General features: G+C 54.6%; 1 protein-coding gene across 3 annotated transcripts; it reads right to left on the bottom strand.

Moving 5' to 3' along the window:
* Positions 1 to 855: 855 nt before the first annotated feature.
* Positions 856 to 12,992, bottom strand: TAGLN (transgelin). 3 transcript variants are annotated; one of them, XM_005299751.4, is made up of 5 exons: positions 12,813 to 12,992; positions 3,324 to 3,523; positions 3,042 to 3,219; positions 2,228 to 2,330; positions 856 to 1,604 (listed from the first exon to the last, which is right to left on the bottom strand). In XM_005299751.4, exons 2-5 carry the CDS (start codon positions 3,501 to 3,503, stop codon positions 1,460 to 1,462), a joined length of 606 nt encoding a protein of 201 aa, XP_005299808.1. In that variant the 5' UTR covers positions 3,504 to 3,523; positions 12,813 to 12,992; the 3' UTR covers positions 856 to 1,459. The 3 variants fall into 3 exon arrangements, with proteins under 3 accessions (XP_005299808.1, XP_065425196.1, XP_065425195.1); XM_065569124.1 differs by lacking the exon at positions 12,813 to 12,992 and adding an exon at positions 12,006 to 12,107; XM_065569123.1 differs by lacking the exon at positions 12,813 to 12,992 and adding an exon at positions 11,201 to 11,338.
* Between the last annotated feature and the right edge of the window lie 1,565 nt (positions 12,993 to 14,557).

Raw genomic sequence — 14,557 nt, 5'->3', positions numbered from 1 at the left:
TACCACAGCTGGCAGTTTGCTACAGCCCTGGGGAACTGCTGTCCTTCAGACAACTGACAAGCATAGCCCCAAGCGTTTTCAGTGCCGAACGCTGGCCTAACTTCAGAACTGTAATCTGATGGCGGGAGGGGGTTGGGGTTTTTTATGTGCATTTCCACTGCTGCTGACTGACCTACGCCATGGTTTTGTAGGACTGATGAAAAGTCAGCCTTGTGTTCCCTGCGCTGGCTCTTTGAGCATGTTAGGCATGCCCAGGGCTCTGCAGCCATGCCAGAGGATGCTGGGAAATAAAGGGTTGGGATGAGTAAGCAAGCCAAGCTTCTTCATCACCCAAACAAAGAAAAATCAGCAACTCAGGCCAAAAAGGGCCATTGGCCGAGGCTGCTTCATTCAAACCAGAGGGTGAAAAATCAAAATTCCCCTAAAGCTCTATGTTTCCAGTTTCTGAGTGCTTGAACAATGAGGGGTAACTATGTTTTAAATGTCTGAAGTATCTTTTAAAGATATCAATGCCCTTGCTTTTGCTGGACAATCACATGGCTGCAAAATCAGTCTCGTCTGTTTGCCCAGCAGGGGTGAGGACTTGGCTTTTCATTGAATCATGGATTTTAAAGCCAGCAGGGACCACTGTAATCCTGTGTATCACACAGGCCGTAGGACTTCCCTGCGTTAATTCCTGTTTGAAATAAAGCAGCTCTGTTAGAAAAACATTCAACTTGCCATTACCCTCTTTTCTGTAGCTTTCACTCAAACCATTTGCTGCTTTTCGTCTTGAGTTTTTGTGAGTGCTTGAGACTGAAAATCCAGGAGGAGCTAGTCAGAATTTAAAATAAAAAAACCCTCAGCAAACTGCAATAGAGTCAGAATTCTTTTAATTTTGACCAAAAAAAAAAGTACAAAACAGAGGCTAAGTTGACGTCCTTCCTGTTTGCAAGGATCTTTACAAAAGCACTTGGTTTTGCTTGTGCGAGATTTATTGAAAGGCTGGGTAATTCCAAGTATGCTACAGGTACGTGCTTTCCCATTTAGCCTTCTTGGGGGCGGGTGTAACATTGTAGGATGTTTGTAACAACTTTTTCTATAAAACAGTAGAAAACCTAGCTCACAATACGATTAAGTCATGGGGAGTGAAGCAGAGAACATGCAAAGGTCTGAGAGGAAAGGCGACACTGGGAAATGGAGCAAGCGGTCAACATTTGTGGCTGAAATAAAGCTGCTCCTACAGAGAAATACTTTGGGGGGAGTCTCCCCACCTCACTCCCTGCATCGCCTCGTGGGCTGGGGTTAGGGGTTGTTTAAAAGTTACTATATTAATACCAATGGATTTGTGTTCGGTCCAACTGGCGGCCTTTGGCGCTCTGCTGGCTCTATTCACATTGGCTGCAGTTGGGCTCTGGTCAGGAGGGAGCTAAAGACCCAGTTCCTGTGGTGGGGTTTGTTTTCTCTTCTCCGCCACTGTCTAACTGATGATCTGCCGGGGCCGCCCGTAGCCTGTCATGCCAGCCTGCGAGGCCCCCTTGTTGCTGCCCATCTGTAAGCCAATCACATTCTTCCCTTCCTTCAGCTGGCTGTCGGAGAAATCCCGTTTGTACTCCTGGGCTTTCCTGCAGAGGGAGAGACAATCATTCCAGGCCCCTGCTCTCCTGAGCATCCCATCCCGAAGGGACGCAGCTGATGGACGGGAGGGGATAGAGCAGGGATGGGAGAGGGGTGTTGCGCCCTTCCTCCCCCCACCCCACAGCCCAGCGGGGCTCTGCACACCTCTGTGCTTGTGCAGAGACCTTCCCTGAAACTAGAGCTGGCCAAAACAACCGGCTTTTCATCCGCGTGTTCACGGAAAGGTCCCTGCTTCCATTCCATTTGCGGGAGCGGGGGAAAGGCCTGACACTTTGTACGGAAAATGGATGTTCAAAACCTGACAACTTCCCGGCTTCGTGGTGCTTTTTTGTGACAAAACAGATTTTTTGGCTGTGGGAAGTTTAATCAAGGAGAGAGCCACTGAAGTTTCCTGCTCCGGATAACTGACGGTTTGACCAGCTCTGCACGCAGCCCCTGGCTGGAACGCAGGGGAAAGGCAAGAGACCCTGTGCTACCAGCCAGGAGGCATGGCACCCATTTGGAGGGGCTAGCGTTGACCCCACCCCCTACACCTCTGCTCCCGAGGGCCTGCCCCCGGCGGCAGGAGGCACTGAGGCCGGGCTGGGGGGAGGGATGCTTTGCTGCTTACTTCATAAACCAGGCGGGGTCCCCGCGGTAATGTCCATCGTTCTTCGTGACCGCCAGGCTGCCCAAGGCCATGACTGTTCTCTGCACAGCCGCTATATCCTTGCCTGCGGAAGGAAGGGTGCGTCATACGTGACTGCCAGAAACCTCTGTGTGCATGTGACGTGTAACTCAGCACCTGCATGGCGCGCTTTCCTCCATCCACGAAGCTCAGTGAGGGGCACAGAGAGGCGCAGCGCAGTGCCGGGGTGCGCCTGGCCCCCAGGAACCTGCTCTCACCGCCGCCCCACGGCGGCACCCCCTGACATGTCCTTACATCAGCTTCTGCAGCATGTGTGTTTGTTCTTTGGGACTAGGCTGTAGAGCACGGCTGCGAAGCGGCAAACGTGTTATCTGCTGGCACCTTCGAATGGGAGCCACCACTCAGCAAGGGCTTGTCAGTCCTGTGCAGTAAGTACACACCAGGGGCAGCAGGGCCTGCCCCATTTACACTCCCAGTTCCTGGGGGGAGGGGGGTTTACCCCCCAAGAATGGGCTCAGGGAGGAAGCCCAGTTCACCACACTTCAACTTACTCTTTCTTTGGACGCCCCCATCCCTGTCTGTCTCCATCTCATGTCGCTTGGTTTATACTCGGCTTGTGAACGCCAGGCACAGGGACCAGCAATTTGTTCTGTGCATGTGTACAGCGCCTAGCGCCATGGGGCCCTGCTCGGTGACTGGGGGCTACAATAATACAGATGATTAAATAGTAATGCCTGCCTGGTTCTGCCTGTCACACGGGCAGGACCAACTGATGCGCCCAGCCCCCTACCCGCACCTTCAAACAGGTCGACTGTCTGGAAGATGTCTGTTTTCACCACACCATAGTCCTCAGCTGCCTTCAGGAACTGGGCCACCTGCTCCATCTGTTTGAAGACCATGGTGGGAGGAGGTTTGGGGATTTTCACAGGCTTTGAGCCTTCTGGGTACAGGCTGTTCACCAGCTCGCTCAGCACCTGCAAGCGAAGGAAAGGGCAGACTCAACACTGAATGGCCCAGTGCAAAGGGATCCAGGAGATGGCCTGGCCCCTACCTGGCCCTAGAGAAAAGCCGCACTTACTACGCCATTCTTCAGCCAGACCTGGAACCCCAGTCTGCCACGTTCAGGGCGTCCCACGCCAGCCCCGCACTGGGCCACAATCCACTCCACCAGGCGCTCTTCCAGTTCATCGTCATACTTCTTCTCGATCTTGGACTGCACATCCCTGCTCATCCCGTAGGAGGGGCCCTTGTTTGCCATGTTCACTGATGGAATGAGCCCTGGAGGATGGGGAACAAGTTGTGTGAACCCTGGCTATGGTAAACAGGAGCTGGGCTGCCCTTTTGGCGCTCTTCTGCCCACTGAGCACCCTCACCGGCAGCAGAGACAAGGGGGTGGGTCACACGTCATGAGGCCACTTGCTGCCCACACTTACTAGCCAATTCCCATTTCAGGCCCTGCAGCTGGATCTGGGAGATACAATGGACCCCGAGTTTTCTTTGCCCTCCCCAGCACCTCCCGAGCTGCTTCTCAGGGACACCGCCAGAGTCTGCCCTTTGCACACCATGCAATCATGGGGGGCTCCGGCTCTCATGGGCACCTGCTGTCCCATGCCCCATTGCAGGAACGTTCCCCTCCACCAGCTGCAAGTGTCTAACGTGGCTGTGGGAAATGCTGCTGCAGGGAAGCAGCCCTGGGAAGCCCCGGGAGGTGGTTTTAGCCACAGGAGGAGGCAGACTATCACCAGACCGCTCTCCGCAGAGCCAGCGTGGGCTCCATGGAGCTCAGTTTGGGAACCTGTGCGCATGGGCGATCCCCACCGGCACCCTCCTGGGGCGCTCGACTAGCACAAGCTGCGGCTGGGCACTGCGCTTTGGAGTGGGAAGGGAGCCAGAGAAGACGTGGCATTTGCACTCATCAGTGCTGAATGCAGCCTCTGGAGCGAGTTAGCGAGGCTGAGGGGGGTCCAGGCCAAGAAGAGATCTGCTACGCACAGCACCAAGGGGCTCCACTCTCTGTTGCGATGCCAGACTCCTGACATGGACGTCCCCCCTGCTTTGGCCAGTGGTCTCGTGGGTGATCAGCAGCAGAGCTCCACGTGGTGTAATGTTACACAGCAAGGCGCTGGGCTGGGCTGGGGTGTGTCACGGCCCTGTGCTCAAATAAAACCAAACTCTTTGCAGAGGAGAGGTCCCCCAGGCGCTGAACTCATGGGCCTGCTCCAGTGAGGAGGGCCCTGACTTCCGCTCCCAGTCCGTGATGCTGCTGTACGTAACTGCCGGCCCAGAACCAAGCCAGGTTCTCTGACTCCATTCCACACGGCTGAGCTGGGCGGTGTGAAAACAATCCATCCCACCTTCCTACCAAACCTCCCACACCCAGGGGCCCAAGGCCCCGTGCAGACAAACTGACAAACGCTAGAGAGGGACCACTGCACCCCCCCCTTGGCTGCAGCACCCCTCCTCCCCCCACACAGAGTGCAGTAGCTGTTTAACATGCACAGCAACGTTGCCCAGCCAGACGTGGACCCAGCTCTGTTTGCTACTGGGCTCAATCCCCTGTCGAGCCAAACACAGCGAGAACAGCCTAGGAGCTGCACGGTGCAGCCACTTACACATTTCTGGACTAGATTTATCCAGAAATGGGGCGTTCTACCTTAGCATCCTCCTCCCTTGGAGGAGAATTTCACGCTCTCCTCTCTATTGGCTCGTGACAGGCTCCCTCCACCGCTGCATGCCTCCAGTGGCGAAAGCAGACTGGCTCCTGTCCCGGGACGGGGAAGACGACGAGTTGGAAAGGAAGCCCACCCTGCATTCACCCTGAAGTGCCTGCCCTGCAGGACCTGTCCTCCAGGAACTCATCTCATTCTTTTTTGAACCCAGGGGTGACATTTTAGATTTGGGGGCGGAGGGACTTTAACAGTGATTCTAAAGGCTACTTGGGCACCTGAAAACTTTCTTTTTTTTTGCAGCTAATAACTTAGATACAGTGCTCCTGTCAGATAATAATTTCTAATTCCTATATAAAGAAAGAAAATTAAATAAATATTAGACCCACTCAGCTCTAATACTTGTTCTGACATCTTGTGTCAATTCACTTAAGGGACACTGGTTAGATTTTAAAAATTAATGTATGTTCTTACTTTGTTACTAACTCTTGAATACAACAATGGAAACAAATGTAGAAAAACCTAGAGGACTTTCTATCACTTTTTTGAAGTTCATCAAGCTTGAACTAGATCATTTAACTTTTGGAAACGTTCTATTAGGGCCAGGCCCCGTGCGTTTATACTGCACCTGCCTGGGGCTCTCGGGGTGTTACCCCACTACAAATAACAGACTAGAAATTGACTTTAAAAAGGAGTGAAACTGACACATTCAAGTCACTTTCATAGTATTGCCAACCCCAAATTTTCAAAAATCAAGAACCAGGCTCACCAAAAATCATGAGATTGGCTTTAAAATCACGAGATTATGTAAAAAATAATAGATTTGGTGGGGGTTTTTTTATTTACATTCTGCTTTTTGAGCCTTTAAGGTGCATTGGGGGAGTGTGTGTCACATTTTGAAGCTTTCTCCACAGCCACAAGGGTTAGAAACTTCATTTTTCTGAAAGAAGGAAGGCTGTCATATTGTGGCAGACTTTAATGTGAATTTTAGTGCTATTCAAAGGTGCTGGATTTGACTGCCTGGAAAGCTGAAGTTTTCTTTTTATCCACACTCGGGTAAATGGATCACTGCAGGCTCATCTTTCCTGGAAGAATATCATTAAGTTGTTAAAAAAAATTTCAATTTGACTACATCAGGGTGATTCTTGCTGGGATGATTACTACAGTACTTGAAATGGTCCTTTTTCAATTCATTTTCAGTGCAGTATCAATTGTCAATCACTCTATAGTTCGAGATCGAAATTAGTATTTCTTTATATATTGTTTTTAAGTCACTGCTGCTTTGCAGTCCTGTTCCTGGAGAAAGCTGGTTAAAACTCCTTTGTGCAGACTGAGCTGCTGCTCAGTTAAATTTAAGGAATCTTGTCCTGTTTTTGACTATCACTGGGAACACAAGGACTAAGGACAGGATAATAATGTTCAATGTTTGGGAAGTAAAATTATGTAAGATACAGGGATAATGGCACTAATGAGTGGCGGTGGGGAAGTTTAGGCTTGAAATTAGACGAAGGTTTCTAACCATCAGAGGGGTGAAATTTTGGAACAGCCTTCTGAGGGAAACAGTGGGGGCAAAAGACCTCTCTGGCTTTAAGATTAAGCTTGATAAGTTTATGGAGGGAATGGTTTGATGGGATAACGTGATTTTAGTCAATCAATCAACAGTGTGCCATCGCGGGTAAATAGTATCAATGGTCAATGAGGGTCTGGCTGGAGAATCTTGCCTGCATGCTCGGGGTTCTACTGATCGCCATATTTGGGGTCGGGAAGGAATTTTCCTCCAGGGTAGATTGGCAGAGGCCCTGGAGGTTTTTTGCCTTCCTTCGCAACATGGGGCAGGGGTCGCTAGCTGGAGGATTCTCTGCGACTTGAAGTCCTTAAATCACAGGATTTGGGGACTTCAACAGCTGAGTCAAGGGAAAGGGGGTGGGTCAGCTTTTGTGGTCTGCATCATGCGGTAGGTCAGACTAGATGATCATACTGGTCCCTTCTGACCTTAAAGTCTATGAGTCTATGAAATCATCACATAACACTTGACTCCAGGAGCTGGGGCTTTAAGGAACACAATAATTACCATGAGACTCACGACAAAACCATGAGAGTTGGGAACACTGCTTACACTTCTGTTTAAAGGCTAGTTACTTCCCAGAAGGCTCTTAAACACAACACTACAGTGACTGAGTTGCCGTTTTCACAGGAGAATATTTTAAATCAAACACCAAGAAAATTCAATGTTTTAAATTTGGGGGGGAAATGGAGACTTCTGAGGTATCTCAGGGCCACGGCAGGCAGGAAAGGAAAATAAACAGGCACAGGAGCTCTGGGCAACTCTTCCTTTTGAAAGAAAGTGGGAGGGACAAAGCTTCTAGTTCTTAAAAACGTCTACTGCCATCAGGGACTCTAGATAGAAACATCACCGTGAACCTGGGATAACGTGTGGTCAATAACTAAACACGTCAGACATAAATATCTGAGCCGTCTTAGCCAGAGTTACACATCTGATATGCATAAGCTCAGGGACTACATTTTCTGGCATGTTCTGAACAGTGCGGAGTGCACAGATGGTGCCCAGTGAATAACACAAATCATGACAATAATGGTTGACGTTATGGACTCCATGGATGCAGTTTCTGTTCTTTGTTCTGGAACTGGTCTCAATACAGCTGAAATCCTAAGAATTTGAGACAAACACATTTGATACTCAGACGGCACTTTCTCATTCCTTCCTTTTCTCAAACTCAGAACAAAAAATGACAAAACAAAATGGTTTTCAGTTAAAATCTAAAATGGCAGAGCCGGCATTGCTGCACAACCCATGGACTGCCTGTATGACCTCAGGGCAGTGCCTTAGGGACAGAGTTTCAAAGGTTTGGGGGCACCCAAAGATGCAGCTGGGCATGTAGTGGGGTTTACAAAGCACTGAACCTTCTAGGCTCTTTTGAAAATCCTGTGAGGTACCTAAATACCATTGAAAACCTGGCCTTTAGGCTGTTTGTGCCTCAGTGCCCCATCTGTACAATGGGGATAACAGCATTGCTTGACCACACCGAGGGGCTCTGAGGTGCGGCGCTCAGATACTACAGTGATGGGGCCACGTAAGTACCACAGGTAGAGTGGGAACTTGTCTATGTCACTGCTAGCCCTTCCCTGGGTTTTGGCCCTTTCTTTTCACTTATGCCCCTCACACCTTCCTCTTTCCTGAATACAACCTTAGCTCCGAGGGCTTGGCTGTATTTCTTCTGCGTTCCGTGTTCACTCTTCAGCACCCCACTCCCAGAGGGATTTCTGTTTTACAGGTTCATCTAACGGACTTCCAGCTCCTTAACTAAATTACCAGCCTTTTCTTATCTTAATCACCTTGCCTCTGTTTGTAAACCAAACACTGACTCCCAGGGACACAGGCTGGGAGAACTCACACTGCACACGAATGCCGAGCTCCGCCTGGGGGAGGCGGTGGGGGGGTTGGCACCCTTGTTTGAACCCAGTTACAGTTCACTGCTTGGGGATGAATTCCCCATGCCTCTGCCTCCACACCACCCCCGATCGGTCGGGGACAAGCAGGTAACACTAGCCAGGCACACTTTGCTTGGTGCAGCCCGGGGTCTTCACTGCCAACGTGCACCTGGTCCTATACCCCACAGCCTGCCCCCAAACCCCAGCAGGACGTCCCCGTGGGCCCCCGCCCTTCTCACCCAGGCGTCTCCTCATGCTGTGGCTGCTTCGCTAGCCGCTGGGATCTCCATCCTCCCCTCCTGGCTCTGCAGCAGCCCCCGGCATTGCACCTGTCCGTGTGCCTCCCACCACTGTGCCAGCTGGAGCAGCTCTTCCTGGAGCTGTCCCAGGCCCCACAAGAACAACCCTTAACTACCAGCCCTGGGGGGCTGGGAGGTCAGGTGAAAATGCAGCTGCCTCGTCCTGAGGGCCATTGGCTGGATTCCAGAGCTGCCCTTCAGCCCTGCATGTTTGTCCCTGTGCCCCAGACAGGCTGCGACACAAGCCACTGCTCCTGCGCAGGTCAGCAGGCACTCGCTCCCAGGCCGCAGACGGGGCGACACCACTCTGAGTTAGGAGCCCCCTGGCCTAGCAGAGTCAGCCCAGAGCTAGCGGGGGCGGCTTTGCCCTGGGGCTGGGGCAGCGCTCTGTGACTGCACAGCTACCCAGAGACATGCAGCGCTCAGGCGTGTCCTGCTCCCAGCAGGCGATCGGGAAGGGCGGGGTCCCCCTGCTCTGACTGCGTTTTATTGGAAAGACTCAAACAGAAGCCGTGAAGGCAGAGCAGTTCTGCAGGCCAGGCCCCCATTCCCAGGAGGGGAGCAGCCCCAGCTCCTGCTGAGATCCCTGGGGCTGGGCAGTTCCTGGCATGAGCTTTGCAAACCCAAGATGCCTCACGTCGGGCCACACGAACCCGCCAGTGGGATCCGTGCCGATTACCATGTAAGGGCATCCCCCAGGACAGGATGGCAGATAGCAGCCCGTGGGCGTGTGAGGGAAGGGCTACAGCTCTGCCGGCCGGGGAGGTGGCTGAAGTGAACCGGCCACCCAGAGGATGCTCAGTGCCTGGCTCCCACACAGAGATGAGAAGCCCTAGTGGGTCCTGCCCCGTCCACTCCCGTTCGCCAAGGCAGCATTGCTCCAGACAGTGCACTGCCCAGCCCAGGTCTAAGCAGGCCAAGCACTGGGGCTTCCACGGGCCCAGAAGGCTAATGGGCTCAGACAGCGTCCCTGATCTCACACGCAGGGGCAATAGCTGGCTCCTTTGGAAGAGTGCTGGTTAGAGCCTGGTGTTAGGCAAAAGCCGCATCCTGTGGCCTCCCAGCTACCCCACTGTGTCAGCGCCACGGATCCCCTAGGAGTTGGCTGGTCCCAGCCTGACGGGCATGGCTAGGGCATGGTTCCTAGCCACAGCTTGTGTGTGCTCCCCCTGGCCAGCCCCAAACGCTCCAAACCCCGGAGACAGGGCTCAGAATCACAAGACTGGCCTACACCTCAGGAGAGGGTTGAAATGGTAAACGCCGGGCCTGCCTCTCTGGTTTCTGAGCCATTCGGATACTCCCAGGTCACAGGCTCAAGCCCTTCTTTGCAACCATGATGCTGCGCGACTTGGGTTCTCCTGGCTCCAGGACTCAAGGAGCTGGGGCCTCAGGGAAAACACCAGCTATGGCGAGAGCTGGCGGCTGTGAACGCTGCTCCGCCGCCACTTGGCTGGATCTGGGGCCTGTCACAGGCCGCAGGCTGCCTCAGCACAGGGCCCTGCAGCACGCAGCGCTGGAGGCTGGTTTGGCTGGGGAGCAGGAGAGGTTGGTACAGCTGAGAAGGAGGAATTTTTCTGAGATGCTGCCATCAGTGGCCAGTCAGAGGCTAGTAGTAATGGGCCCACCCACGCACCCCCCCTGGCGTCAGCGCCGCTGCCCTGGCCCCGCTGAGCGCAGGCAGGCCCCGGTTACCCGCCGACTCTGGCACTGTCAGGGGTACAGCAGCAGGAGAGCGGGACTTTCCGAAGTGCTCAGGCTTCTCTCGGCTCCCGTGCACGTCACGGGTCAAACTCCCGTTGGCGGCAATGCAGCTGAGTTCGGCCAGCGCTGAGCACTCGCGAAAACCCACCCACAGCTTCTTGCTCTTCCCTCTGCTGCTCTCACGCAACGCGATTATGGCCAGGTTCTGTCTTCCCCGGGGAATTCCTGCCGCAAAAGGCACAAGCAACCCGCAGCTTGACACGGTCAGTGAATAAACCAGCTCAGGCCCCGGCCACGCAGCCCCCTACGTCTCCACACTGCAGCCGCTCAGAGCAGTCTATTCGCATTTCACAGCTGCCCAGGCCTGGAGGGTGCCCCTCTGGATTGGCCTGGTCCCAATTTGTGTGGGGCAAAGAGGGAGGGGTGCATGCACTGGCACTTGGAACTTTTCCAGTTCTCTCCCTGCCCCGCTGTGATCGCTGGGGCTCCAGCTCCCAGGGGAAATGGAGAAATCTGCTAACACGCCAGGAGGAGACGGGGTAACCCTTCAGAGTTAAGAAATACCCACACCTGAGCTGTCAGTGTGCAGAGATCCCACTAGCTCTGCCTGGCGAAGGGACAGCAGTCCCTCGCTCTCGCTGCCTGGGGTGCGTGCCTCTAGATAAGCAGTGGAGAACCTGTCCATCAAGGCCAGCACTCAATGCTTCAGGAAGCTAATTATCACCTGCTAAGGAGAAGCCCGGTGCATTAACAAATCATCGGCCCATCCTGTCTGGGCGCCAGCCTAGGAAACTCGCCCCTGCTCCGGTGGGCAGCCACTTCTGCATCTAGGAGTTTACCTGAACATCTAGTCCTCCGCCTGGTTCCCCATGCATCCCACAGGGTGAGCAGCATCTCGTCATGCTGGGAGTGACAGATTCACAGACCTCAGGCCAGGAGAGACCACTAGGATCCATCCTGGCCTCGTGGTAAAACAGGCCCCAGAGAACCAGAGGCCTGGCCCGTGTGAGATGCTGCCAGGTGGGTGTGGAACAGCCAGCCCTGGACTTTAAGCCCTTTCCAATTACCTAAGCAGATAGGATTCCAAAGCATTTACTGGCTGCAGGTCTACAGGCGCCAGCTGCTCGTTGGGTCCCAGGTATTTGCCCCGGGGGCAGGCGTTTCCTGTTGGCCCCCAGCAGGGAGAGTCCCAGCCGATGCCAGTCTCATCACAGACCAGGCTTCACCACAAGAGGGCGCCATCATACTCCCCCAGACATGCACTCCTGCAATGGGGCAAGGGGCTAACCCCATTGCCATGTGGGGCTGAGGGTCCCCTTTGCTAACGCATGGGTCAGCAGACACAGCACTAACTCCGGCCCGTGTCCTGAGGTCGCTCTTACACATGGCCCGTGCCATTTGCGCATCATGTTCTGTTCTTTAAAAGCCCCTCAGAGACCGTATGTGGTGCTGGGGTCTGTACCTCAGGGCTGAGCTCCCCACCCCACAGCGCCTGGGCAAGACGCTGTGATGCTCTGGTTATGCCCAGGCCATGGGAACAGGACACAGCATGCAGCCGAGCTCCTGCAAGCCCCATAAGCCCTGAGCATCTCTGACCACCGCCCCATGCACCATTTCCAGTCAGCTTCAGAAAATCCATGTCACCTGTTTCCTTTGTCCGAGTTCATTACTTCTGCAAACTCCCCAGGAACTGCCTACTGCCCCGCTCCCCGCTGGCTAACACAGACACACCGCTAGCACACCGTGGGACCGGCCCGCCCAGCTAGGATGGCAACTTCCCCACATGCAGCCCCATCCCCAGCCTGCCTGTGGAATGCAGTGGGAGATGCAGAAATAAGTTTAGCTTTTAAACAGGAAGGGGGGGGGGGCGGGAAACCTTCTTCCTTCCTCTTGCAAGCCTGAGCTCCTAGAGAGAGCGGTGCGCTCCTGCACAGCCTGCTCCATGGCTCTTGGAAAGCATCGAGCAGAGCAGCTGGGTGGGTGGGCATCGGACGGTCCTGCACAGAGGCCACGTACCCTCAGGCATCCCCCCTCCCTCCTCACAGTTCGGCCACCTTTCAGTCTCGGGCTGGGACCCTGCTCAGCACAGAGAGGGAACAGACCCTGGAACAATCTGCCAGTTTTAGCAGATGGGGGAGAGGGGGAAAGAATTCACAGGGAGCAGCCTCCCATCGGCAAACCCCAGGAACCCACGGAGAAATCAAAGGCCCTTCTGCCAGGCTTTCCAAACGAGAGCTTGAGAACCCTGCCATGCATTTTGTCACCTGTTCGAGCCCCTGGCAAGGAGAGAGCTCAGAGCGGGGCTACTGTCCCCAGACTCCCACCCTTCTGGCTCTCTGTTTAGCCTGGAAAGCAAGCATCTGCTCTGCCTGCGGTCTCCTTCGCCCTGCTCCCCCCCCCTCCGGCTGCCCCACTCCAGGCTCACAGCTGGAGGTTCGAGGATGCACTTACAAGAAGATGCTCACGGAGGACGCTCTGCCTGGGAGTCTGGAATCTGCAGATGCTGGAGGCTGGCCCTTGTGCTAAAAGGCCAGTTCGGAGGACAATGATGTCACCAGCACCCCCTCCGGGCCCCACCCCAGCAGCCCCACCCCGCCCCTCTGTTTGAGAAGCCAGGCCCCTCATCACAGCAATGACTCTGTGCCCAGGCACCATATTTGGGGAAAGACTCAGAAAGACAGTGACTAAAGCGTCTGTGGGAAGCATTCTCCACATGCCTGGGAGCGAATGATTTTCAGGGCCGGGACAAAGCAGGGTCCTGGGGTCTGATGGAGTAAGTCCTTTTATAGACAGAAGCTCACCAGGGCTCCTGGTGAATGTACAGAGAGGTTTTTGTCCCTGACTTCATAGCTGGTTTTCCCGTGTGCTCACATTCCCCATCATCGGCAGGGCTAGAGACTTGCGAGCAATGCTTCCCAGAGGCCCTGAGCGGGAGGCAGGCTGCTGCCGGGCGGCCAGGGGACGAGCAGCCCTGGGGATGGCAGTGGGCTGAGAGAGAGCGTGGCTGGCTTTTCAGCAAATCACATTATTGGTTTTTATAGAGAAACCTTCCCTGCTCCTACCAGCAGGGTCACCTAAATAACCTCGGTCATTTCCCTACACACCAAGGCTGTTCCACAGGCTGAGAGCTCCGGAGGCCAAGACTCTGATTTTGGGGGCCTTCATTGCTGGGTGCCTGCTATGAGACACCGTAGGGCCTGTTTTCAGAACCGCCGAGCACCCCCACACCAGGCACAGCCCTGGGTCTCAAGTTGCACATGCAAAAATAGAGGTGCCAGAAGCCACAGGGCCACTTTTGAGAAGGTCGGCCTTTGCCAAGGCTTCCCAAGTGCTACACGCGCTCGCCAGCCCCGGGTGTCACAGAGGGAGCAAACGCCAGCCCCTCTGAGCGGGGAGTGACCCGCTGCCTGACAGCGCCCACAGCAGCTTGGGAAGGACCGCATCACCAGGTGCACATGCAGGGTGCCACGGGACATGGAGGGAAGTCACCTGGGGCATTTGGCTGGGTGGCCAAGGCCAGCACCTCAGGCTTACAGAATGTGCCGGGGGTAAACGACCACAATTGGTCAGGAGTTTGGGGTTCCATCATCCAAAGGGCGGCACCTCCAGCATTGGCTCTCACGGCACCAGGGCCCAATGCTGGCTCACAGAAACGGGGGGCCACCTACTGCCTCCCCAGCACCCAAGCAGTGGAAGGGGCTCCTTCCGGTACTGACCCAGCCCAACCCTGCTCGGGCGCTAAGGCCTGACCCGCTCGGAGCGCAAGGAGAAACAGGGCATTTTAAGTTGGGAAAAAATGTGATTTGGGCAAATGGCTGGTGTCAGTTACGAGAGCGAAATCGTACCCTGAGCCCGGTCACAGCCCCCCAACGTGAGGTGGCAGAGCTAAGCCGCCTCTCTGTCCCCTCAGCTGCAGCAAAGAAGCCGGGGTTTCCACCACAGACTTAGCTAGGCTGGGGGCACGTCGCCCGCCGCACTCTGAGGGAAGGAGAGAGGAAGTGGGTCTTATCCCGTCCCAGGGGTGGGGCTGGCTTTAACGCTACACTTGGATGTTAGCAACATAACCCCAGCAGCTCCCACTGCCTGCCCAGGACCTCTCCTCAGAGCCCGTAGGTGCCCGAGGCTTTTAGTGCCCTGATTCTGGCTGGGCTTGTCTGGAGTGGGATGCATGTCTCGTCATTCTCCCACCAGGCGCC

Source organism: Chrysemys picta, chromosome 16, assembly GCF_011386835.1.
Source record: "Chrysemys picta bellii isolate R12L10 chromosome 16, ASM1138683v2, whole genome shotgun sequence".
In the NCBI taxonomy this organism is placed as follows: domain Eukaryota; kingdom Metazoa; phylum Chordata; order Testudines; family Emydidae; genus Chrysemys; species Chrysemys picta.
Note: the sequence above shows the minus strand (reverse complement) of the source record. Positions and strands in the feature narration are given on the sequence as shown.